This window comes from Musa acuminata, chromosome BXJ2-2 (assembly GCF_036884655.1).
Source record: "Musa acuminata AAA Group cultivar baxijiao chromosome BXJ2-2, Cavendish_Baxijiao_AAA, whole genome shotgun sequence".
Taxonomy (NCBI): domain Eukaryota; kingdom Viridiplantae; phylum Streptophyta; class Magnoliopsida; order Zingiberales; family Musaceae; genus Musa; species Musa acuminata.
This window is the reverse complement of record NC_088339.1, coordinates 21,062,150-21,090,000: the sequence shown is the minus strand read 5'-3', so window position 1 is coordinate 21,090,000 and position 27,851 is coordinate 21,062,150. Positions and strand designations below refer to the sequence as shown.

The 27,851-nt window shown below is 37.2% G+C and overlaps 3 protein-coding genes across 4 annotated transcripts in view; all 3 read left to right on the top strand.

Moving 5' to 3' along the window:
- Positions 1-1,092, top strand: part of LOC135605302 (probable glutathione S-transferase GSTF1) — a 1,215-nt gene extending 123 nt beyond the window's left edge. Inside the window, exons 1-3 of the mRNA XM_065095223.1 lie at positions 1-296; positions 377-425; positions 497-1,092. The exon at positions 1-296 is cut by the window's left edge and continues 123 nt beyond it. Coding sequence (XP_064951295.1) covers positions 150-296; positions 377-425; positions 497-951 — 651 coding nt within the window. The 5' untranslated portion in view covers positions 1-149 and the 3' untranslated portion in view covers positions 952-1,092. The remainder of the gene's footprint in view (positions 297-376; positions 426-496) is intronic.
- Positions 1,093-2,179: 1,087 nt separating this feature from the next.
- On the top strand, positions 2,180-4,682 carry LOC135605301 (dephospho-CoA kinase-like). The gene is made up of 3 exons (XM_065095222.1): positions 2,180-2,444; positions 3,516-3,661; positions 4,055-4,682. The coding sequence occupies exons 1-3, from the start codon at positions 2,337-2,339 to the stop codon at positions 4,491-4,493; spliced, it is 693 nt and encodes a 230-aa protein (XP_064951294.1). The 5' UTR covers positions 2,180-2,336; the 3' UTR covers positions 4,494-4,682.
- Positions 4,683-12,462: 7,780 nt separating this feature from the next.
- On the top strand, positions 12,463-14,009 carry LOC103970015 (heavy metal-associated isoprenylated plant protein 35-like). Of its 2 annotated transcripts, none has more exons than XM_009383647.3 (3): positions 12,463-12,785; positions 12,915-12,975; positions 13,070-14,009. In XM_009383647.3, exons 1-3 carry the CDS (start codon positions 12,546-12,548, stop codon positions 13,810-13,812), a joined length of 1,044 nt encoding a protein of 347 aa, XP_009381922.3. In that variant the 5' UTR covers positions 12,463-12,545; the 3' UTR covers positions 13,813-14,009. The 2 variants fall into 2 exon arrangements, with proteins under 2 accessions (XP_009381922.3, XP_009381918.3); XM_009383643.3 differs by having other exon boundaries at positions 12,469-12,785; positions 12,900-12,975.
- Positions 14,010-27,851: the final 13,842 nt, after the last annotated feature.

The following is a 27,851-nucleotide window of genomic DNA, read 5'->3' as shown; positions in this document are numbered from 1 at the left end:
GTAAGCAATCAAGGTGGCGTGAAGTGTGGAACTGACCGCTCCCGTCTTCCATAAAGCTTTATCCGGAGTGCGTTGTGAGAAGGAAAGCAGAGGAGATAAGGAAGAGAGAGAGGGAGAGAGCGAGAGAGAGAGAAAGAGAGAGAGAGGTCATGGCGGTGAAGGTATACGGAGCAGCGATGTCGACGGCCACGGTGCGCGTGCTTCTGTGCTTGGAGGAGATGGGGGCCGAGTACGAGTTGGTGCCCATCGACTTCTCGACCGGCGAGCACAAGTCCCCTCCCCACGTCGCCAGAAACGTAAGTCTCTACCTTTGGGGAGTTCCTCTCTCTGTCTCTCTCTCGCTCTCCTTATGTGCCGTCTCGTGTGATTTTGGCAGCCCTTCTGCCAGGTGCCGGCCTTCGAGGACGGAGATCTCATGCTTTTTGGTGAGCCATCATCCCTCTTTCTGTGTGTATCTCTTTACCCGTCCTTCGTTTGCTGACACTTGGGGGATCAGAGTCAAGAGCGATCTCAAGATACGTGCTGCGCAAGTACAAGGCATCGGGCCCTGACCTGCTGAGGGAGGGCAGCCTGGAGGAGTCGGCTATGGTGGACGTGTGGCTGGAGGTGGAGGCTCAGCAGTACGACAAGGCGATTTCCGCCATCTACATAGAGACCGTGATCAAACCTGTCTTCTTCGGCGGCGTCCCGGACGAGAAGGTGGTGGCGGAGAGCGCGGAGAAGCTGGGCAAGGTGCTCGACGTGTACGAGGCCCGGCTGTCCAAGTCCAAGTACTTGGCCGGCGACTTCCTCAGCTTCGCCGACCTCAGCCACATTCCTTACACCCACCACATCGTAGCCGGTCCCCAGGCTTCCCTGTTCGAGTCTCGCCCCCATGTGAAGGCCTGGTGGGAGAGCTTGGCGTCGCGGCCCGCGTACAAGAAGGTGACGACCGGCACGCCCACCTCGTAGTGAACTCCTGTTCCCAAAGCTCTTCTGAGGGTTGTTGTCTGAGTGCTGCTGTCAGTTTGAGGCTCTGAAACGCTTTGGTGTGTGTGTTCCGCTTTGGAGCGTTGCTCATGGAATAAGACCCTTTGCTTTCTTTCCCTTCAAGTTGGAGTGCAGGAAAACCATGTTTGCTGATGGAGTGCACAAACAGCTCTGTTTGCTGCTGTTGTTGCGCAGGCATGGGGTCTGTTAACCTCAGCAGGAAGAAGCAACAAGTAAAGCTGCTCTTCTTCCTCATTAATATGTAAAGCCAAAAAACACGCAACTCCTACATCTTTGTCTCCATCGACAGCTGCTGTAAGGTGATTGTTTGAGGCATCCTACAGCTAAAAACCGGTGTGTTAGAAAACATCAAAGTTAGAAGTATCTACTAAGTAACAACTACATCGTATAGGTCATGCTAGCAATAGATGTAATGATGGGCTAATATAACAGAGGTAATGGTACAACAAGATCCTCTTAGAAAGGTTGAGGTTAATATCACATAGCTTATCTTAGAAACAGAGAGTATATAAATATTAATAAATTTTTAAAAATTGAGTTTTAGCTTATCAAAGTTAATATTTAGTTTTAAAAAAATTAAATATTAATATTATGTATTTAATTTTTTTTATCAAAATTGGGAGTTTGAAATTTAATCCATATATTTTAAAGCTGAGGGTTTCAAACTTCGATTAACATATTATTTATATTTAAAATATTAATTTAATGATGATATATCTAATTTTTTTGATTTAAAATTTTATCAGTGTACTAGACTCACTTACAAAAGTTTGAAATCTTATCTAATATATTTTTATATATTAAATATTGACCTAATTATAATGTATTAGATTCAATTTTTTTTTTTTTAAAGGAGGGTTTAATATTGTATTTAATATATTTTTAAAAAATAATAATTAATTTAGTTGATAAAAATTTTGATAAGCCATGCATTCATTCACCCATTACTCGATCACCGTCTTCTCTACCAACGTTGGCCTTGGGGGAAGAGATGGCTCCACTAACGGGTCCCACTTATGGCCTAGAAAGAGCAACCCGTTGAAAGGCTCACCACCTCACCTACCAGCGCTAGGTGGAGGCATGACTCCCCACCCGACCACTTTTCACCCTCCCTCTACCCTAGTGGCATCGATTGCGGGTCTCTGGTGGACCCCGATGTTAGTTGCTAATCACCAGGAAGCGATGTTTGTGGCATCGATAGCGGGTCTCCGCAAGAGGATTCTCCGCGACTCGTGCCACTCGCGTGGAGGAGGCAGAAGGGGGCGAATCCTTTCTCTTCCTCTTCGTCGTCCTCTTCTCCTATTTCCCTTGTTTTACCCTCTGTCGGATTAGATTGCGGAGAGGAGATGAGGTTGGTGGGACTGACGGGCGGGATCGCGTCCGGGAAGAGCACGGTCTCCAATCTCTTCATATCTGAAGGCGTTCCCGTCGTCGACGCCGACGTCGTTGCCCGGGTAAATTCATTTAGCATTTGTCACATCCACCACTCCTTTCCTTTGCAAAGATCCTGAATTTTCTCGTTTTGCTTCTAATTTGTCGATGTTGGCTACTAACATTGTGGAAATAAACTTTGTAGAAATTACAACCGCTTGCACTTTTGCTGTGTAGAAATAGATATTGGTTTCATCTGGATTTGATTTCTCTTCATTAGTTAGGGTTTCATCTGTGCGTTGTACAGCCCTTTTTGCTGTGGTCTTAAATGAATGATGAAATTGATGTCTAAAACTATAGTTGGTCTCAATTTTATATGTGAGAAATAACATTTTTGACTTAATTCTGTGTGTTGCAAATTGATTTTTGTTCATCGGTGCCAGCTCGTACGGGACTCCATGTGGCTTTGGAGTTGTCACTAATTATTATCGATCATAGTCTGTCGAAAGGACAAAAATGGAGCTGAACGTACATGTGAAAGTAACTCTATTATACTTTTAACTCGCGGTGAAAATTCTACACTTTGCACAAAGTTAAAACTTTGAGTACCTTTTCTGTTTTGGCCTCCTTTATCTTAACATTCTTGCTGATGTATTCATGTTTATGGTTTTTGTACTAGTGATTGAAATGATAATACTGCAAAAGAAAATGATTTGCCTGCTCCAACCACCCAATCCTGCCCACGGAATCTACCACATTCCTCTCTTGTTCAATGATTACATTGTAAATCTTTGACGAGTTAAACCTCAACTACGTTTGTGATCATTTTTCTTATACTTCAGCAATGTACAAAATAACTATTTACATTGATCTTTGGATTCGGGGGTTTGGAACTTGCGTAGGTAGGTTGTTCTTACATGGAAGAATTTATACTTATGTTGCTTCTCATCATTTGTGATCAAGTACTACTGAACTACTTTTGTGCGTTACTTTTCCAATTTGTTGCATCATACTTATAGATACATTTGAGAACTCCATTTTGCGATTATATTGTGTTTGTCCTAATGCAACAATTTATAATTCTCCAATTTTTCTGAAGCAACTATCAGATTGTTATGATTTGATATCTAGATAATTATGGTGCTTCAATGCAGGATGTGGTGAAGAAGGGAACGGGTGGTTCGAAGAAAGTAGTAAAAGCATTTGGGAACGATATTTTACTAGAGAATGGAGAAATTGATAGAGCACGGCTAGGTCACATTGTCTTTACAGATCCAGCAAAACGCCAACTTCTGAACCGGTATGGACTTCAAATAGAGCATTACAACTGGAAACTGTTTCCACTCAACTAGGATTGAAGGATTTAATTAGTATATAGTACGGATTGGCTCACGCTTTGACACTTCTATTGATTCTTACTAGTTGGTTGTGTTATACAGTAAGTAAAATTCAACACCTGGTTCTTTTATAACTGCCCCTTGCCCAACTTCATGAATAATATTATAGCCTTTACTTTGCATTTAGTACTATGATTCTAACATTAATAGCAGTTCCTGTTGCTGGATTGCAGCTTGATCATATGCTAAAATAATCAATTTTCCTGTTGGTCTTTCCTTTTAATCAGAGGAGGTGGAAATACAAAACTGCACATGAATTTATCTAACTTTTTTTTTTTCTTTTTACCTACCTGCAGTTTATTGGCTCCATATATTTCCTCGGGCATCTTTTGGGAGGTATTCAAGCTGTGGATAAAAGGGTCAAAGGTTATCATTCTAGACATCCCATTGTTGTTTGAGACCAAAATGGATCAACAAACATCTCCTGTTATTGTTGTATGGGTTGATCCTGAAACCCAGATAAAACGCTTAATGGCAAGAGATGGCATACCTGAAGAACAAGCCAAAAATAAAATCAACGCACAGATGGCACTGGACCAGAAGAAGACCAAGGCAAATATAGTCATTGATAATTCTGGCACAATTGAAGAAACAAGACTACAATTCCAGAAGGTTTTGAACCAAATCAGTCGACCTCTAACATGGAAAGAATATGCTCTATCCAGAGACGGCATCTTTTTGCTACTTACATCTGCGGTGGTAGGTGTTTTGGCAGTACGCAAAAATTTACCTTGATGATAGATTTAACTGACATCTTTGTCAACTTGCTGAATGGTTTGCCACCAGTATTTATTTGGTGTAATATCACATTGTATTGTATCGTGTTGTCATTGTCAACAAAGTTTAGGCGATGGGGAATGTGCACACAGGCAACCTGTTATCCTGCTCAATGCAATTATCACTACATTTTGTGGTTTTTTCTCACCATTACTGATCCCTGTTTGTGTATTTGACCTCAAAATGGTCAAAAATATAATTTCTTTGGTGAGTCAAATTTATTATTCTCTTGATTATCTCATATATGACCGTCATGAAAATTGATGGTCGCATTTGATGCTTGGCAATTTGGATGAGCTGTAAATTGTTATAAGCTTGGATGCACATAATTGTGTTTGCAGTTAGTCTTGGAAGCTTGTATACACTAGTTTGCTATTAAATTCTATTGTGGTAGTCATACTGGCCTAGGCAATCATGTTCTTATGCTCATTATTAGAGATCCAAAACATTAGAGAGATTATTCTTTTACGAAACTTTCCATCTTCATCTCACACACCAATATATTTCCTAACAGTCTATGTATGTATTTATTATCTGTTGGCAATCAATAGTATCAGTTTCTGGAACAATTACTTAATAATAAGAAGAAAATAGTTTCCATTTCTGGAACAATTACTAAATTAAAAGCAGAAAATATGTATGTTCTGAGAGCTTCATGAAGAACTTGATAAGCTCACCTAAAATAAACTTGGCATCCAGCCAAAGAAAAAGTGGTGTAAGACTTGCTTATTCTGTCGCTACATTTCCTACATGAAATCTTGTAAGTAAATAAAAATACTTAGCTTAATAATGCCTGTCATCTATCATATGGATGATCTTAAATCTTTGTTTGGGTTAGCTGTAATGAGATTATTCAGGTGCGGAAAGAGAAGAAAATTCAGAAATTCATATTTGTTCTTTTTTCCATTCATCTCTGTGTTCCTTTCTTTTTTTATTCAAAAGGAACACAAGACATCACAACAAAAACCAGAAGGCAGTACAACATCTGTTCATTCTATCTAATCCCATAAAGCTCATGGAAGGGGCAGTAGGAGTTATCTTCAGGGAATAATCTGCTCTCAAATCAGCTAAGTATTACCCACCATTAGAACTTGCAACACATTAAAATAAAAACAATAAAAAAAAGAAACTTGCACTGGCAACTTAGCAGCTCATTGATCACAGTTCATGGACAATAATCTGCCCAGCTAGAGAGTCATTCATTACTGACAACCTGCACTGCATTTGGGCATTGAAGTTGCAGATCTAATCAGCTGTTCCTGCAATCTTTCTTGTCAGAATAAATTCAGTGAACAAGGCATGTAAGGCATTTTGTCCGAAGTCTGAAGACTGATTGATGGTGTCAAAGTGTTGAGATTGACATGTAATTGAAAAGAGGAAATTAATAATAATTATACTTGCAGAAATTTTGATGGATCAGTTTGATTTTTCAATAAGATTGGTGACTGATTGCTCTATAATCACATGTATTTTAAGACTACGATGTGTAAAAAATAAAAATAAAAATATTTTTGGTGTTTAGATAGCAAGAAAAATTTTCAGATTTAGGAGAGATGGAATAAAATGCTTTGGGCTTAGGTTTTGATTAATAAATTTTATTTTTCTTTATTATAATTATTCTTAGCAATTAAAAATATATATATTTTATTAATTATATTAACTCAGATAAGGGATGTCGAATCATATAAATATCTGTAAGACTAGAATGAGAATTGGAGAAGAGGAGCTGATGATAAGCAGGTGAAGAAAAATACTGAGATATCAGTTTATGTGAGGCTGCAGCAGCATTGAAATGAGTTCAAAGCTGATGGGGCTGGAAAGTGCAAGTTAGTGTCAAAGCTTAGCTTTTAGGTATCAGCAAAAGAGAAGAAAGCTGAGGAAGAGCTCCACTTGGAGTTTCCAAGAGTGCTTCAATCTCTACAAACCTGCATCCACTTGCAACCTCAAGTGCCAAACCACATGTAATTTTACCATGACTAACTGCTGTGTAATCTCCACCATTTGGCTTGTCAAGTTTCTATTGTTTGCTCATGGAAAGTTGCTGCATTTGGCTCCATATATTATAGGACAAGTGCATGAGACCAAAAGAGTACTGAAAGCTGCCAGAGATACAGATGAAAAAGATGAGATGAGCAAGTATCTGCACATGAAACCTAAGTAAAATCTACAGTCATCTATTTCCTCCTAAGCATCATGTACAGAATGCTCTTAAAACTGAATAGTATTTGGTCACTGATTACATCACAAAGTTACACTTAATATAACTCTTTCCAGGTCCCTTGTAAAGATTGAACAGACACATTGTGGCAGGCTGATCATAAAAGTAGATTGATTAGTTTGGACTCATTACCCTATCTGTGACAGTTTCACCAGATCAAGCCAATTGTATTCTGAACCAAAAGGCCAACCCAGGAGTTTGGTTGCATGCTCAAAAGCTGATTGCCACTGCAGTAGCAGCAGCTGATGATGCCCAAATACCTTTTGTGCAAGAAATGAAGGTACACATAACACTCTTTAACTTCAGAGAATAGTCATCATCCTGCAAGGCAATCCACAGTGGGATTAACAGTAGACAGTAGGTTATCTAAAACAAATTGAGGTCAGTGTTATTTCTGGTTCTTCTGTAGTTACTGTTAGTTTGGCAAGTCCCATAGTCCCACATCGGGAAAATCAGACTTGTTGTCTCGTCTTGGAACTATAAATAAGGGTCTGAGCTTTGAAATCAGATACACCATAAGAGGTACCATAAGTGGCACCACAAGAAAAACCTAAGTATTTGCTTTGGTTTAAGTCCATACACAGTTAAATAGTTTGGACTTATAGTTTGGTTTTTTTTTGTTTAGTATTTTCGGGTGTTTTATGGCCTAGGAACATCTTCCTAAGGCATTTGTAATTGTCCCTCTTTTGCAGTAGTAATTTGCTCATCTTTCGTCCGTGGATGTAGGTCAAAGTCAATTGACCGAATCACGTATATCTGGTATTCTAGTGTTCTTGTCTCGCTTTTATTCTTTCTGTTTTATTGTCTTGTTGGGTTGCCAAAATTACCTTGTGGTAAATTTCTTGGGGCTAGCTCTAACAAACTGGTATCAGAGCCTGGTTCTGGGATCTTTTGGCAACGATGACAATAACAAAGATTGTTATCGAGAAATTCGATAGAAATGTCAACTTCGGCTTGTGGCAACTCAAGATGGAGGCATGTGGGACAAGCTTAAAGCCTTGTACATGAAGAGGACAGTGGAGAATCGTCTCTACTTGAAGCAGAGTCTGTATATGCTTCGGATGATTGAAGGTACATCTATACTCTCGCATCTTGATAAATTTGATTCTTTGGTTATGGATTTGGAGAATATATATGCAAAAATTGATGTTGAGGATAAGGCTTTGTTTCTCTTGTGTTCTCTTCCTCAATCTTTTAAGCATTTCCGTGATACTTTGATTTATGGAAAAGAAACAGTTTCTTATCAAGAAATTAAATCTGCACTGAAATCTAAGGAGCAGATAGACAGGAATATCACTGGGGAAAGTAGAGAGAATCAGGCTGAGGGTCTGGTTGTTAGGGGGAGAATGGATAAAAGAGAATTTGACAGTAGTAGATCTAAATCTAGATCTAAATCCAGACATAGAAATTTGGAATGCAGATATTGTTATAAAATGGGGCACATTAAATCTGATTGCTTTAAATTGAAAAATAAATTAAAGCAAAAGGAAAATTTTGTTGAAAAAACTACTGAATCCACTGAAGTTAGTGTAGCAACTGATGAGATTGTTGAAAATATTTTTTCTGCTATTGATGACAGGACGAGGTCTAAAAATGAATGGATTTTAGATTCGGGTTGTTCTTATCACATGTGTCCCAATAGAGATTTGTTTTCCACATATGAATCTTGTAATGGTGGAATTATTTTGATGGGCAATAATGCCGCATGTGATGTTGTTGGTAGAGGTACAATTCGAATTAAAATGCATGATGGTATTGTGAGGACGCTCACTAATGTTAGACATGTTCCTGATTTAAAAAAGAATCTCATCTCTTTAGGCACCCTAGAGGCCATTGGGTGTAAATACATAGCTGAAGGTGGAGTTATGAAAGTTTCTAGAAGTGCCCTTATTGTTATGAAAGCTTGTAGGTCTGGTAGCTTGTATATTCTGTAGGGAACTACTGTCACAGGTTCAGTTGCAGTCTCGTCATCATCATTGTCTGATTCTAACATCACCAAATTATGGCATATGCGTTTGGGTCATATGAGCGAAAAAGGTTTGAGCATATTGAGCAAAAGGGGTCTACTTTGCGGACAGAGTACTGGGCCACTTGTTTTTTGTGAACACTGCATTTTTGGAAAGCAAAAAAGAGTCAGCTTCACTTCTCCGGTAGTTCACAAAACGAAAGGTACTCTTGACTATATTCATTCAGACCTTTGGGGTCCAGCTCATGTTCAATCTAAGGGTGGTGCCAGGTATATGTTGACTTTCATTGACGATTATTCTAGGAAAGTTTGGGTTTATTTTCTGAAGCATAAAAATGATGTTTTTCTAACATTTAAACAATGGAAGGCTTTGATTGAGAAACAAACAAGTAAACAGATTAAGCGGCTTCGAATAGATAATGGCATGGAATTTTGTGAAGGTGATTTTGAAGAATTCTGCAAAAATGAAGGAATCGTTCGGCATCGCACTGTTAGGATAACGCCTCAGCAAAATGGTGTGGCCGAACGTATGAATAGAACACTCTTGGAGAGAGCGAGGTGTATGATCTCAAATGCAGGGTTGACAAAGGACTTTTGGGCAGAGGCGATTAATATGGCCTGTTACGTTGTCAACCGCGCTCCTTCTGCAGCACTTAACTTTAAAACTCCGGAGGAAGTTTGGTCAGGTACTCCTGCTAATTATTCTGATTTAAAAATTTTTGGGTGTCCAACATACATGCATGTAAATGAAGGAAAATTAGAACCTCGGGCTAAAAAGTGCATTTTCCTTGAGTATGCTTCTGGGGTGAAAGGATACAGATTATGGTGTTCTGATCCCAAATCCCCAAAATTTATAATCAGTAGAGATGTTACTTTTGATGAATTGTTTATGTTATCTTCCAAAGAAGATTCTACTAGTTGTACAAATGATAGTGCGCAGAAGCAGGTGGAGCTTGAGATTGGTAGTTCAGATTCTTTTAAGTCGAACTCTTCTACTCAAAGAATGCCAGTAGATGGTCCCGAGTCTACTGATGCAGATGATCCAGAGGAAGAGCAATATTCCATAGCCAAGGATAGACCACGGAGAGATATTCGACCACCACAAAATATGCAAATTTGGTTGCATATGCTTTGTCTGTTGCAGAAGAGACGAGTGAAGTTGGTGAGCCTACTTCCTACTCAGATGCAGTTTCTTGTGATAATTCTGCTAAGTGGTTGATTGCGATGAATGAAGAAATTGAGTCTCTCCATCGGAATAGAACTTGGGATCTTATGAAGCCGCCTTCGGGTAAGAAAATTGTTGGATGCAAATGGGATACCATTGCTGAGGGAAAAGTCCTTGTTCAGAAAATTCATGCGAAGGACAATCCAGCTGATATGTTTACGAAGCCTCTTCCGGTTTACAAGTTCAAGCAGTGCTTGGACTTGGTTGGTGTTCATTGTTGGTGATTGCCCGTTGGGGCTTTTATGAAGAAGGTGGAGCAAGTTTTGTTGGGACATGCCAAGGTAGAGATTTGTTAGTTTGGCAAGACCCATAGTCCCACATCGGGAAAATCAGACTTGTTGTCTCGTCTTGGAACTATAAATAAGGGTCTGAGCTTTGAAGTCAGATATACCACAAGAGGTACTATAAGTGGCACCACAAGAAAAACCTAAGTGTTTGCTTTGGTTTAAGTCCATACTCAGTTAAATAGTTTGGACTTATAGTTTGGTTTTTCTTGTTTAGTATTTTCGGGTGTTTTATGGCCTAGGAACATCTTCCTAAGGCATTTGTAATTGTCCCTCTTTTGCAGTAGTAATTTGCTCCTCTTTCGTCCGTGGATGTAGGTCAAAGTCAATTGACCAAACCACGTATATCTGGTGTTCTGGTGTTCTTGTCTCGCTTTTATTCTTTTTGTTTTATTGTCTTGTTGGGTTGCCAAAATTACCTTGTGGTAAATTTTCTGGGGCTAGTTCTAACAGTTACGACTAGAGTCACTGCTACTACAAGTTAGTTTGAGCATCTAAGAAATTAAATAAGGATGAACATGGCAAATGGCTAACCAATTAGTGCCTAAGTTCTACAAGCAACCAAGCATTTCCCTTGATCTCTGCCAAAGAACTCTAAGAAATATTGAGGGGGTTGGCATACCATGAATCTTCTAATCTATTTTGTTGTGAATTTATGCTTTGGTGGCTATCTTTATGGTGCCGTTCAGAAGATTCAAGCATTAATACCACCAGATACAAACATTACTTAGAAGGTGAGAGCTGAGATTTGTCTGAGGAAGAAAAGACGAGTGTTTTGTTCATTGAACTCAGCAAGCTCTATAGCAAATTTTTGTATGCGACATCATCTTCTATTCTTTTATTTTGAGTTCCTTCTTGCTTGACAAACTTTGAATCTCACATTTACCACCGTTTCACCAACTTTAGGATTAGCATCAACACAGACAATTCCTTTTTGTGATCAGAAAACGATCAAAGATGATCACTATACAATAATATATGGCTATGAGGAATCCATAAAGTATTCCAGTGTAACAACTATAGCAGGATGACTCCATGAATTAAGCTCATAAGTGAGAAGAGAGAGCGAATGCAAAGTTCCAACTCATTTAAGGCTACTTTTCTGCGACCCGAATGATGAGGAGGACATCGACCATGAACAATAATCTTTTCGCGCTCGGAGAGTAGAGTGAAGACTACGTACATTGATCCTTCGTATACCCCATATCGATAAAATCTCGGTGTCCTGAACTATCATTATTGCTCAATATCAGTAGGACAACTTTGTGCAGCATCTTCTTCTTGGCTCCAACAATCACATGACTTATGTTGTAAATGGTTCCCTTACTGATGCCAAAAGTACAGACTTATCAAAAGTACAGACTTATCATCAATAGTTGGTCATAATGGTGCATGTGATAATGGGGCATCATGAATTGTCATGGGTCCTTTTCGATCCAAGATTAAAATGTGAGTATTTATTGTCGACCAACCAACCACGTCCTTGAGCGATTCAATGTATGAAAACTACAGTCTCAGATCCTTTAATTTCTGGCAGGCAAGCGAGGATGAATGGAGTTATGCAATAATGGTGAGAAGGAAGTCATTAATGGTGTGCGTCTGTTACCCTTTTTCTTCTTGATTTTTCAGTATAATCTCTGACTTAAAACATTATTTATTTATACATAAGAGCCAAAACTCTGTTATTTTCTCTCTTATTTGCACACTATGTTTCCAAAAAGAAGAGAATATTACTCTGTTAATCATCAAATTATAATATATATATATATATATATATATATATATATTTCAAAAAATAAAGCTTATATTGACTCTAAGTTCAGGTGGCACTATATTTTTCAGAGCACAAAATATTTATAATACAAATCATTAGACAGCATGAAGGTGTCTCTTCCTCGTTAATATATCCTTTTAGTGGCCTCTTGTAGCTCTCCTAAACCTCTTCTAATTCCTTGTCACAGGCTCAATCCCAACCTAAGACGGCCTTTTTCATCTTCCTCACCTCCTGAGGATGCTGTCAGGGAAGAGGCAGTGAGAGTGACAGCATCATCATGTCCTTTACAGACCACTGCAGTTGCATACGATGGAAGATGGTTGATCAAAATTTAAGTCACTATCATGAAACCTGCAGCCACCGAATACCATCGGTCCTTGTCACAGATCAAATGGGTACAATATGGGAACTTCTGAGGGCTACCAGAACATGAGAGGCACTGTTCATGAGCCAGTTTGATCAAAGGAATCAGTGTCTCCCCCAGGTTCAAATCCCAGACTAGCATCCACTTATTTACAGGGGTGTAATTGTCATCATCTGAAGATGATACGAGTGATTAATGGTTACAAGCCTACCATCTCTTGTCCACTGCTATTGGCACCCACTTATCATGGGGGGCAGCTCTATGATAGAAGCCAGGATCACCACCTCCACAGCAGCAACGCTCACTCTCGCGCTCCCCTCCTCCCTTTTCCATCTCTGCTTTCCTTGATACCCTTCTTCGGAACTCCACTTTTACTCATGGCAGAAGCTAAAGAGTGTTCTGAAACACTGAAATATCAGGTACATTTCTATTCCCAGTCCCCTGCTTTTCTCTCTTTCTGTGAAGGTTGTGTGTGTGTGTGTGTGTGTGTGTGTGGAGTGAAGGCAAAGTTTTGGATTTTGGTGATGCTCCAGACTTTGATTCTGAAGGTCTCCATCCACTGTGAAGGATGCAAGAAGAAAGTAAAGAAGGTCCTACAAAGCATGGAAGGTAACATTGGAGTACTCCATCTCTTTGTTCTCTCCCTTGTTTCCCTCGCTTGCCTCATCAAAAGCCACTTATGTATCTTCCTGAGGTTCTTCAGGTGTTTACAAGACGACTGTCGACCCCCAGCAGCACAAAGTGGTGGTCACCGGCAACGTCGCTGCTGAGATCCTCATCAAGAAGCTCCTCAAGGCTGGGAAACATGCTGAACTCTGGCCCGAGACGAAGCCCATGGAAACCGGTGGCGGTGGCGGCAGTAACGCCGGCAGCAACAACAAGAAGAGCAAGAACAACAAGCCCATCGAGCCATCAAAGAACATTGATAACAGTCAAGTGTCTAATGGCAAAGATGACTCCACCCAAGTTTCCGATAAACCAGAGAATGAAGCCTCCAAGAATGGCAGCAAGGAGCCTCCTCTGCCACCTGAGAAAGAGGATGAGGGCAACAAGTCTGCCGCCACTGAAGGTGGTGGTAAGAAGAAGGGGAAGAAGGGTCAGAAGGAAAACAGCAACAGCAACAACGACAACAAAAGCGGAAGCGCAAGTGGTGGCGGCGGCAGCAGTGTGACTGAGGTCGAATTAGCTCCACAGGAAGCCAGCAAGAAAGCAGGAGCAAGCGGCGGTGTTGCAATCCCACCAACGTTCAATTTTCCGGTGTACACCACATCTCAGCTGCCATCATACTTGGTAAGCTACAACTCGATGCAGCCGAGCATGAGCCACGGCGGAGCGTACTACACGGCGCTGCCAATGCTGCAGAGCAGCTACATCTACTCGACCGCATCGCCATGTTCGTGCTACACCTGCAGCGACGAGAACAGCAGTGACTGCAGTATCATGTGACGGACACGATCCCCACCTCCACTGCGCCGTAGTAGAACTCCAAGTAGTTTCCTCTAAGACTACTTATGGTATTGTGAGGAGTGTGAGTGCTAAGCTTATACTACTTGAGCAAGTGCAACTTAGTTGAACTGAGCCTTTTGGACTTTGTTCTGTGTTCTACATTGTGTGAATGGTGGAAGAGAACTGCTATTGAGTTTCTTTGCATTTGTTTTAGGGGATGGGATGTTGATTCAGTTCATGGCAGCAGCAATCAACACTCACCAAGCTGATGTTTCCTTGGATACACATGTGAGTCCACAAGCTGCACACAGGCAACACAGTCTTCTCTAACTTCTCTGCCTGTTGTTTATGTATTGTTCCTGGCCTTCCATTATGAAAAGAACTTCCAGTGTCCTCTCCCACTGTCCTTACATCGCCATGGGGGCCTCAGCTTGTGTGCATGAAAGGATGTCATGCAGGTCGATGCATTTGTATGTAGTAAGTCAGATATATTCTTTGAGCAATTAAGACAAACATCAAAGGTCTCGTGTTGACTATGTTGACTCTTCTTTGATTGAAGCCTGAAGTAGCTCAGTATTATCTTTCTTTCAGTGAGTAGATACAAAGTTGCATCTTACACGCCCTGAAACTTATCATAAATACAAGGAGAAGCAGCAGGTGTCGGTGCATCAGACGAGCACGAAAGGCTCATGAAGTGCAGGTCTTCTTCAGGTTCTGTTTCTGTGTCTGAGATGAATAGTTATGGCATTCTGAGGAAAGATGAAGAGTAGATGGAGATTTAATGCACCATGATCATCTTGGGTTGCCCAGTCACCTGAACTGTTGTAGAGCAGGGAAGGGGATTGGGATCGCCAGCAAGAAGAACTGGGGAATCCATTGACCTCAACCACTCCGTCACAGTAACTAAGGCCATGCAGTGTTTCTTGACCATGGAGGACGGTTCCAGTGGCGTTCGCCACACATCTCTTGGCTTTCCCACACCATCGCATGGGGCCATGCGAGTGTGCTTTTGTGGACAGCCCCGGTGTTTACGTCTCGATGTCGCGTCCGCCATGCACGGCCAAGTTTGTTTAGTCTGCATCTTCTCGGAACGCCTCTCCATGAACAGTTGGGGAGCACTTTAAAGGACACTTTACGTGGTGTCAACCTTTCCAAGAACAGCATACGTTGGGCGGAGAAATGAGAAATGGTGTTATAGGGAGGGGAGGATGTCATGGGCTCCTTTGGAATCCTAAAACCATCAAGAGAAACCCTGTGGATATTATCTATAAATGTTATAGATGATACCATTTGTTAAACACTTAAGGCTACTTCGTATCAAATGAGCTAATTTTTTATAATAGGGTGAGATAATATGCTGGACAGCATGATAAAAATCAAGAACTAAAAAATATATAATATCTTACCAAATTAGTAGAATAAAATTTAAAAAATATAAGATTTAGTCATATAAAAATATGTATTATTTTATGTGACAATACATGAAAGTATGCATTTTTTCAAGGATTTAGGTGTTTCTCTTTTTTAAAATTTATAAACTATATATTTGACCTTACAAATTATGTGCTTGTCGCCTCGATGGTCCGGGTGGTCTTCGTCGATGGGGCAAGAGGTTGTCGTCACCATCTGAATGAGTGTTGATGATTGCCGAGGTAGGAGGTTACCATTGCCTTCCCACCAATAGGATGTCTGTCTTCTCGCTGGTCATCTTTGTGGTCGATTGTTGAGCCTAAGTGATCAGCAAGCCAATAGAGCTATAGCCTAGTCATCATTCATCGTTGACGAAGCCTTATAGAGTCTTGGTGATTAGTGGTTTGTTGCCATAACCTCACTTAGCTTTATGTATCCTCGCTGAATCAGTATATGACCGACTATTATATTGGTGAAATATTTACGGTGTCGATGAAGCTACAACATCATTCTTCGTTGTGTCATTGAAGCGCCAATTGCATCAACTCATCATTGGGTGTATCGTTGAATCATTCATTGTAGGATTAAGGTCCACTTTAACCCTTGTGATTTTGGCCATGAACTACATAAGCTCTTATAGTTTACTCGTTTATAAAATAATCCCTACATTTTCAAAAACGTAGCATATAAGCCTCTCCCGTTAAAGTCCATCTTGTCGAGGAAAAGGAAGCGACGAACAAAAATGGAGAGACAGAGATAGGAGAAGCCAAGTGGGGGTATAGGAGAGGATGAAGTGGGAGGTGGTACGGATGAAGATGTTAAGGAGGAAGAGGGGTCACGAGACTATTGCGTGCTTAGCATTGGACTAGTCAATGCATATCCACCTAAGGCAGGACTGGAAGCTCCTGAACTCATCGTCAACGTAGGAAAAGCTACGTGCATATGATGCCCTGCTAAGCAGTAGTGGCTCGGTGCTACTATTGGTGGTCGCTTCCACAATGACACATTCTCCCATCATTGATGGTGGTCTTAATTTTTTTAACTTAAATTACATGTGTCATTATATTAATGATGTATTATGAGTCAATATGTCACATAAGCAAACTACGTCTGTTAACTAAAACTTGACGAAAGGCACTTATCTATTATATCTTTTAAAATATAAGAGTTATTTTATATACGAATAAACCATAAGGGCTTAAGTGGTCCATGGCTTAAATCACGGAGGTTTGGATCTTAACTTTTTTTTAAACTAAAATTACATATGCTATTATATTAATGGTTTACTATGAGTCAATAAGCTACGTAAGTAAACTCTAACTTTTATTAACTTAAACTTGATGGGGGAGAGAGGGCTTATATGCTATATTTTTGAAAATATAAGATTTATTTTAGACATGAGTAAATCGTAAGAGCTTTAAGTGGTCCATGGTCAAAACCATATGAGCTAAAATGGACCTTAACCCTTTATTGTAATAATAAAAAAATATATTATATATATCTTTCTAGTTTGATATTATTAGGTTAGAAGGAAGAAGATATTGATAGAATCGAAACACAAAGATAAGGTATTATCTTCAATCTTTTTGTATAGTATAATTTTGGTTTTTTTTATTTACATTAGCTATAATATAAGGTGATATTTTTTGCCTATAGTATATCTATATAGTTTTTTGCTAACTATGTTGTAACATTATGAAATAATATAAAATTTTGCTAATTTTAAATTTGAAGTTATCATTTTATAATTGATGTTATGATCCTTATTGTATTTTTGTTTTAGTTGAATTGATGTTATCATTTTTATAATTTTCATAGTGGATTTTAATTTAGTTACAATCTTTTTTATTTGAGTTACAAGTTATGAATTGGATATGATAATAATCTAACATTCTAATCACCAAATGCCAAATTTTATTAAATACACTAAGATCAACTAAAATTATAAAAAATAATTTAATCATCTTACAATCATGTCATAGTAGTTGTAGATAAGTTTCGATTAGTTTGGTTAAATTTAACTTGAAATTACACTTACGTTATACTCAATCATAATATAATATTGCCTAATGGTAATGGTACCACTAAGTAAACGATAGTATGGTCTATCTCCACTATCTACTGACCATAAGTAATAGTACCATCCTAAACCAAGTGGTAGTATCTCCTAGAACTATAGTCCTCTTTTTTAACATTGTAATTACTAAAATCATCTAAAAATAAAAGAAAATTAAGAAAAGTGATGCTAAATATATTAGAATCATTTAATGATAGTTACATAGAAGTTTGAATAAGTTTGGTAAAAATTTCTTAAGTTACACTTACGTTATATTCGAGCTACACTCGATTATAAATTTAAAACATAAGTCCCTATTTGGATAATTAATCATCCTAAAATTAAAAAAAGAAAAAGAAAAAGTGGTACTAAAGATATTGGAATTATATTAGGATATTTATATAGGAGTTTTGATAGGTTTGGTAAAAGAATTTTTAGTTACGCTCATATTACACTCGAGTTGCACTCAATTATAGATTCCAAACATAAATATCATATTTTGATAATTAATAATTTAAAATTAAATAAATTTTAAAAAAATGATACTAAATATACGAGAATCATATTAAGATATTTATAAAGAAGTTTTGATAGGTTTGATGTAAATTTTTTGAGTTATACTCAGGTAACACTCGACAATAGATTTAACAAAAAATATCCTATTTAAACAATTAGTCATCCTAAATTCAAAGACAATTAAGAAAAATAATACTAAACTTATTAGAGTAATATTATGATAGTTATATAGAAATTTTGATAGATTTAAGAAAAATTAATTGAGTTATATTCGATCATAGATTCAATCCAAAACACCATATTTCGAAAATAAAGCTAACTAAAACAAATGGAAACAATCACAACCACATATAAATCACAATTGAAACACTTATTCAAAAATCACAAACCAAATATACGGAAATAATTCACAATAACATCAATCAGATTACCAAGTTGATATCATATTGTCAAACAAGTTGTATAACATTATAGGCCATCATCATATATTTCGTCACTTAACTCTAATATTCCAAAATCTTTTAGGCAATTTTTTTTTCCTAAAAAAATATGGGTTGTGTTTTAAAGTTTAATATATTTTCTGTTTAGACTAAATATAGACTATCAATGGAGTAGACCTTGATAATCCTTAACACACTATGGAAGCTAATTGATTATTAATGGATCCAAATGAACAATTCTCCCTGGGTCACAAGATGATCAAGTCCATAATCTTAATTTTATTTTTTTCTTTTTACACTCGACACAATTCTCACCAACATATTTATCATATAAATAGTTTAATATTTTTAAATAAATAATATATTTTAAATATAAATATTAAATATTAAATTATTATACCTTGGTATTCTCAGTAGATGAGACTCAGTAACTATCGGGATGAGTGCTTGACATACCTCTATTGTTAGGATCAAGAGCACTAAGAGGGGGGGGGGGGGTGAATTAGTGTAGCGAAAAACTTTCGATGATTAAAACTGCGTTCGTACATTGAAATCTGATTCCAACGTAAAAGTCGTTTCGTGTAAATAATAACTTTGAAAGCTTATGGAAACGTATTTGAAGTAAAGTAAGGAATGTAGTTTACAGTTAAGATAAATAGCACAAAAGAAATGCAAACTAGATTTTAGAGTGGTTCAGTCAAACGTGACATACATTCACTTTCGGCTTCCTCCTCCGATGAGGTCACCGGCATCTACTAGAGGCCTTCCTTCAATAGGCGAAGGCCAACCACCCTTTTACAGTTTCACTCCTTTTGACAGGCTTAAGACACAACCCTTACAAAATTTTCACTCGTCTCTTGAATGATCAAAACTTGGAAGAAAAGAGGGAGGAGAACTTTTGGCCTTTACAATACTTTTGAGCTCTAAAATCACATAGGAAGATCAAGCTTTCGGTTTTTCTTTCATGCAGGAAAGGGTGGGGTTTATATAGGCCCCAACTGGTTTGAATTTGGAGCTAAAAAATGTCATCCCCTGGTTTTTCGGGGTCCTGGCGGTACTACCGCCATAACTGGGCGGTACTACCGCCCAGAATTCCTGGGAGACCAAGTCTCCTGGGCGGTGCCACCGTCGACCCTGACGGTGCCACCGCTTGGCAGGAATTCTGGGTCCAAATGGGCTGATCCATTCGGCCCAATTTGGGTCTGTCAAGGGCCCAATTGCTCCCAGATTAAGTTAATGGGATCACCTCTCATTCCTAACTTAATCTACATGTTAACTATGATATTTAAGACATTAATACTGTAACTGACTCTAGTGCGTCAATCGCTTCTTCCGACGAACTTCCGACGAATATCCGATGAACCCTCAACGATGCTCTGACAGACTTCCGGCAAACTCCTAGACTTGCAACAATCTACTTGGCAAGTTCTGACGAGCTTCTTTGGTAAGTTCTTGGACTTCTCGGATTTGTTCCCGCAGAACCTCCGACGACTGTTCGGACTTTCGTCGAACTCTCGAACTCCCAACATGATCATGGTCATGACTCCGGCACAACTCCTGCTGCATGTCTTACTTCCATCGTAGTTAATCCTACATAAGTAAAATAAACTTCGATCTAGACAATTAATACTAAGCATTAATCAAGTTGTCTAGCATGTCATTGGTCCCTCGACGCATCGTCCGATTCTTCGACGCATCGTCCTCTCCTGCGGCCTATTGCCCAATCGGCTAGTTGACTCCGCAGCTCCGATATCCTCGACGCAATGTCCGCTCTTCTTGGCCTGATGCCCGAATCCACGGCCCGAAACCTTCTGTCGATATGTCGACCGATCCACCAACCCGACGTCCAATCTTTTGACATGTTCCTCCGACCCAACATGATTTTTCCTGCTTTAATTGTCTCATCCTGATCAAAGCATCATGCGTCACTCAAAACGTAGATTAAAACATAAACATAATTATCAATTGGTTTCATCATCAAAATACGAGATTCAATAATCTCCCTCTTTTTTATGATGACAACCAATTGATGACGGAGTTAAACTTAACTCCCGGAATTTAAACAAACTCTCCCTATCAATATGACTTATAGATAGAAACTCTTGGATTAAAAAATCCAAGCAACATGTCATGATAAAATCATGACATATAATCAACATACTTCTCCCCCTTTGTCATCAACAAAAGGAGAAGAACCACAACCAAGTGTTTGGATATATAGATTCAAATCATTGCATGAAAAATATAGTATCAAATTTTATCATCATGCAATTTGTAAGCTTGAAATTTTGCCAAGTGATATATCATGCTTAAAACATTCAAGCTATCAAGTTGTATATAAGCAAGGTAGTAAGATAGTATGTTCTACATCATGCAAGCTAGCAAATTAGAGAAGTTCAAGATAGCAACTCTTGCATCTTGAAATATGCAAGTTTGTACATTTTGCTAGGTGTGCAAGTTTGGCATATTTTGCTTCTTGAGATAGGCAAGATAGCAATTTTGGTGATGTTCAATATAGCAAGTTCTTTCTTCTTTTTTGAGAAGTGCGATTTTTGCTTTCTTTGCAATACGCAAGTTAGCTATTTTTGCTTTCTTCTTGTATTGTGCAAGCTGGAATCTTTTATTTTGAGATGTGCATGTTAGCAACTCTTTCTCCCCTTTTGTCATTGGTAAAGAGAAGGGAAGACTCTTTACGTCAATATCTAAATCATGACAAAGGTAAATAGCATTGATGAAAATTCAAGTCGTGAATGTTAAAATAATTATTTTATCATGAATATTTCATCATTGAATGCATCATTATCATAAGTTAAAGTATTGCATGCATAATGCCAAATCATCATGTATATAAAATATAACATCATCATTACATGCATGATTCCAAATCATCATTCTATCAGAAAATGATAATTATTGATTTTCACATTATTTCAAAAAAAAATCAAAGTGTTGCATGCATTTTTATCTAAGGGAAAAATCATAGTATTGCATGCATTTTTATCTAAGGGAAAAATCATAGTGTTGCATGCATCATTCCAAAACATTTCAAGCCATGCAAGCCATAAATACAAAGAAATCATGTCATGAAGGATAAAATCATTTGAATACCAAAAGACATGATTCATATAGTAAATATCTTCTTTAAATAAAATATCAAGAAAAATCATAGAAGTACAAAGAAGAGATCTTGTTTTAAAAGAAAATCAAGTAATAAATCCAAGAACTCACAAGAAAAAATCATGATTCATTTAGAAAATCTCCTCTTAAGAAAATATCAAGTAGAATCGTAGGAGATCGATTAATGAGAAATTTTGATTCATAATAAAATCTTATGTATCGAATGTCGAGAAATAAAAATGACGATTCATAAAAAAAATCACAAGTTATATTCAAGAGAAAAATCATCATTCATTTTCAATTCATTCAATTTGTCAAATCAACATTTCTTAGGTATGCATGATATCAAAACATGGTTTCAAATCTTCAACATATAACATACATAAATTCAAAAATCGAAAGGAGAAGGGAAGAATTCAAAGGTACAAAGATTTCAACCATCTCATAAACAAATAAAGGATCAAGTCATGAATCCAAAATTCCATGAATCATTTCGATAAATCTCCTTTTAAATAATCGAAATGATTATCAAAGAAAATCTCATATTATTCCAAGAAATCAAGATCATGATTTTGATAAAACTCATCTCAAATTCAAATCTTCAAAATCATTTTTATGGTTCATAAAATTCATAACATAAGTAGATTCATGATTTCATTGATAATATATTTTCCTTTTTTAAGTATTTTATTTGAAGTGATTGATTTCATGTTAACATGTTTTTTCATTTATGTTAAATAAAAACATGCATCAACGTTTATAATCGAAAAATAAATTTCGTCATAAAACCATCAAGATCAATAGATTTTCAAAAATAAATTGTTAGGATCAAGAAAATCCGAAAATAAAATTTAATACTTTCTTGCATTCGGACATGGTTTTACTATAGATTTTCAAACACAATCATGAAGCTAAAACATGCTCATGATCATGAAAATTTTTGTATCTAAAACACATCATTTCCAAAATGTTATTAAGGCATGTAATAGTGTAAAGTTCTCATTATAGCAATTAAGTGAATTAATTAAGAACGTCCGAAAAATGATTTTAATAAGTTCATGCATTCGGACATATTTTTGCCATATGTTTTTCAAATATATTCATGAAAATAACGCATGCTTATCATCATATATAACTTAAAATCTCATGTATAAAATTATCAATCATGGTATCAAAATATTTAATATTACATCATTATGTATTTCTTTAAATCAAACATGATTTTATTTAATCAAAATCAAGAAATAACAATAGAAATCAACGTGATACACATTATTACTTCTTAACCACATATAGCATGATTTCATATTTTCAATCAAAATTATTTTATTTGTCTATCATAAAATATGTATTTTTCATGATTATTTTCAAAACTACTAGCATGATCATAATTTTTACATTTTTATTTTTTTAAACATGTAATTATTAAAAATAATTTTCTAAACAAAATAAGAAAGAAAATGTATCATGGAAAGCATCATGTTATTTCAAAATAAATTAGGGGGATTTCGATTACCTCATCATTGAAAGCGGTTAAGGCGTAGTTTGCCACCTCGCCTTTCTTGATTTTCTCCTCGTCTTCAGAGGAGCTTGATTCATCCCAATTTTTGTTCTTCTTCTTGCGTTCAAAGCAAGTAGTTCCATTCTTTTTGCTTTTTAATTTTTGTTTCATTTGTAGTTTCAGTTCACCATCACTTGAGCTTATGCTCGAGTGGTCTTCAAATGTTCTATGTCACAAATCCTTTCTGTTCTTTGAAAGGTTGTTTTATTCATCATGTTCATCATGTGCATTGTGCACCATTTCATATGTCATCAACGAACCAATTAGTTTTTTAAATGATAAGTTGTTTAGGTTTTTAGCTTCTTGTATCGCAGTTACTTTTGAATTCTAATTTTTAGAAAGAGAACGCAAAATCTTGTTTACAAGTTCAAAATCCGAAAAACTTCTACCAAATGCTTTTAAACCATTGACGACATCCATAAAATGGGTGTACATATCTCCAATGATTTTGCTTGGTTTCATGTGAAATAATTCAAAATCGTGCATTTAAAAGTTAATTTTCGAATCTTTTAGTCTACTTGTGCCTTCGTGAGTGGTTTCAAGAACATGCCAAATGTCAAAAGTCGTTTTGCACATAGAAACCCGATTAAACTCATTTTTATCTAAAGCGCAAAATAGAGCATTCATAGCTCTAGCATTTAATGAAAACGTCTTCTTCTCCAAATCATTCCAATGGTTCATTGGAAGAGAAGATATTTCAAATCCGTTTTTGACTATGTGCCATAAGTTCAAATCCAAAGAAAGCAAGAAAACTCTCATTCGAGTTTTCCAATAAGTGTAGTTTGTCCCATTGAAAAAGGGAGGACGAATGAGATATTGACCCTCTTGAAAGCCGAAATGAGTCATTTCTATTTGAATATTAAACCAAATTAGAAAACTGTGACTCTGATACCAATTGTTAGGATCAAGAGCACTAAGAGGGGGGTTGAATTAGTGCAGCGGAAAACTTTCGACGATTAAAACTGCGTTCGTATATTGAAATCCAATTCCGACATAAAAGTCATTTCGTGCAGATAATAACTTTGAAATCTTATTGATATGTATTTGAAGTAAAGTAAGGAAGGCAGTTTGCAGTTAAGATAAATAGCACAAAGGAAATGCAAACCAGATTTTAGAGTGGTTCGGTCAAACATGACCTACATCCACTTTCGGCTTCCTCCTTTGACGAGGTCACCGACGTCTACTAGAGGACTTCCTTCAATAGGTGAAGGCCAACCACCCTTTTACAGTTTCACTCCTTTTGACGGGCTTAGGAGATAACCCTTACAGAATTTTCACTCCTCTCTTGAATGATCAAAACTTAGAAGAAAAGAGGGAGGAGAACTTTTGGCCTTTACAACACTTTTGAGCTTTAAAATCACAGAGTAAGATCAAGCTTTTAGTTTTTCTTTTATGCAAAAAAGGGTGGGGTTTATATAGGCCCAAACTGGTTTGAATTTGGAGCTGAAAAGTGTCATCTCCCAATTTTTCGGGGTCCTGACGGTACTATCATCATAACTGGGTGGTACTACCACCTGTCATCTGTCACTAAGTGGTACTACCGCTTAGTCTAGGCGGTGCTACCGCCTGACATCGCTCGAAGACCGAGCTCAGACGATACCACCACCTGACAAGGGCGGTACTACCACCCAGAATTCCTGGGAGACCAAGTCTCCTAGGCGGTGCCACCGCCTAGCAAGAATTCTGGGTCCGAATGGGCTGATCCATTTGGCCCAATTTGGGTCTGTCAATGGCCTAATTGCCCCCAGATTAAGTTAATGGGATTACCTCCCATTTCTAACTTAATCTATATGCTAACTACGATATTTAAGATATTAATACTGCAACTTGCTCTGGTGCATCAATCGCTTCTTCCGGCGAACATTCGATAAACCATCGGCGATGCTCTAGTGGACTTCTGGCAAACTCTTGGACTTGCGACAATCGACTTGGCGAGTTTCGACGAGCTTCTTTGGTATGCTCCTGGACTTCTCGGATTTGTCCCCGCAGAACCTCCGACGACCGTCCGGACTTCCGTCGAACTCTCGAACCTCCAACATGATCATGGTCTTGACTCTAGCGCAACTCCTACTGCATATCTTACTTCCATCATAGTTAATCCTGCACATGTAAAACAAACTTCGATCTAGACAATTAATACTAAGCATTAATCAAGTTGTCCGGCATGTCATTGGTCCCTCGACGCTTCGTCCGATTCTTTGATGTATTGTCCTCTCCTACGGCCTATTGTCCAATCGACCAATTGACTCTGCAGCTCCGATATCCTTGGCGCAATGTCCACTCTTCTTGACCCAAAGCCTTCTGTCGATACGTCGATCGATCCATTGGCCCGACGTCCAATCTTCTGACATGTTTCTCCGGCCCAACATGATTTTTCCTGCTTTAATTGTATCATCCTGATCGAAGCATCCTACGTCACTCAAAACGTAAATTAAAACATAAACACAATTATCAATTGATTTCATCATCAAAATACGAGATTCAACATCTATAACATGCATATATAACAATAACAGTTATAAAAAACATGTACATATCTCTAAATGAACTCTTAAATCGATAATTACCTTATTCTAAAATGATCAACTACAGTCTATAATATTTTGTCTACTATAAAATTGATCTTTAAAGTATTTCTCAAACATATACCCGAACTTTGCTTTAACATCTATGACTTGTTTACGATTAGAAACCTTCAAAACTAGAGAAATATTACTCGAGCTAAATTCAACTAAAACACTGCCAAAATTAAAATTGAATCTCTCTCTTAATGTTGTAAAATAATATATAAAAATAATAATATATAAGAATATTAAGAATATTTGCTATATAACAAAAAGGTATCCTCGTAAGAATATGAAGATGACATAACATAGGAGAAATAGATATCATGTGCTTGTCATAAGTGCCCTGCAAGCCAATTATGTGAGCGATGATATGTGTGATATGACATATAGTCTTTTTGCTTATTATTATTATTATATTTTCTCAATTTATATTGTTTGATGCATAAATATATTGTGATGTCCATAAATCTGTGCAACGAGAATAGGATCATGATGAGATCACGATAATGAGATTGATTTACCTTTAAACACAGACCTTAAATAATTCTAGCCATAGGTTACTCGAGAGGAATATCGAGATAACCGGATAGGCCGGTGTATTGTATACTCATTCATATGATGAAAGCAACTGGTCTTATAGCTGCTCACGTGGGGACACTAGGGCTATAGTGCAAGTGCTCATTGGAGAATGAGTTCACTGATTGATCCGCTCACGAAATGTTGGATAGTTAATGATACCTTATTGTCAGACAGTGATTTTGTTATCCCAATGATTACTTGGTCCTTAGACTTGAGACATCAAGTATGTCTTGTATGAGTACTTCACTCTTTGATACCGAACTTATAGGTTTGAAAGTTTCAACTCTAGCACAACCGATCATAAGGAGTGGTAGCTAACCTTATGATAGTTATTAAGTGTCAATAAAGGATCATCCACTCTCGATATCATAAGAGGAATATCTCATATGTTCTTGCCTAGATAAATCCTTGGCCAAAGGTCATTCAGATTGAGAAAGAAAAAATTCTCTAAGAGAATCCGATTAGAGCGAGACTCGAGGAGAAATCGTATGAGCCTGACAGCACTATGTCTGATATATGGTAGGATATTATATGGATGAGGGACTATAGGTACATGATAATTGAGAATAGATAGGTCCAAAGAATTGAATTCCCCTATATCGTTTGGGGACTACGGTGTAGTGGCCTAGTACGTCTACAGTTAACACCTAATAGAGCAAGATCCATTAGGGTTAAGTTGACAAGGGACCTCTATAAATAGGAGAGAACAAAAGGGTTATAGGCAAGGTTTTTTGGCTACCACCTCCTATTCTTCCTCTCCTTAGCTAGTAGCCCTAGTTTGGGATGTGTAGACAACAAGAAGGGCTGGCCTTACTTGAGCCCTTCTTACTTAAGTGCATGGTGTGCACAATGAGGAGATTTGAGTAGTGATTTAAGGAGCATCATCGCAGCCCCTGCCATATGGATCATTGCTAGGGATGAGGGCATTTGAACTCCATCTAATCTCATAGATCTGTAGGAATTCATGAATATATATACGATCTCTCTAGGTAATTCTCTTACACATAGTTTTTTGGTTTCATAGGTTTTTACACATAACAATAAGAAACATTTTTGCTATAAGAAATATGTGTTTCTATTTCTGTTCTTCTACTACACATATAATGTCGCCCTAGATTTCTCAACATCATACGACCTTGACTCCTATCACTCGGTTCCTAGACAAAATACCTAAAATGAATGATATAATAACGATCATTAACTAAAATGATATGTAATAATGATTATTAATTATATATTATGGAGGGGATAACGTGGTAGTTGAGGTAGATATGATGGCCAATGAGGGGTGAAGATGGTGGAATTAGTTTTCAAACATCTTCTACTTTACATTTAAAAAATAACATTAATCATATATAATCTAATAATAGTTAATATAAAATATAAAATTATGATATATATTACTTGTAGTAGCCACATAAAATGGTTCTTATCCCTAAGTAGAAGAGATCTACGTAGTGACATCATTCCATTTATATATAAAATTAAATATTATAAATATGAGATATATATTTAAAGTTTAAACAAATATAAAAAAATAAAGAAAATAATTTGTATAAATATTTAATATTTATAAATTATTTTCACCTAGCAAAAAAAAAAAGTGGGTGTTTACCCAATTTCATCAATTAAGAAAAGAATTAGAAACCCTCTAAAATAATTATATAAACACTAAAACAAGGTTTGAGAAATATTTCTTCTTCTAAGAGAAAACTATATTTACATTTTCACACTTGTTTGTAATTAAAAAAAACATGAATTAATCAACTCAAAACTCACCATGAACATTAAAA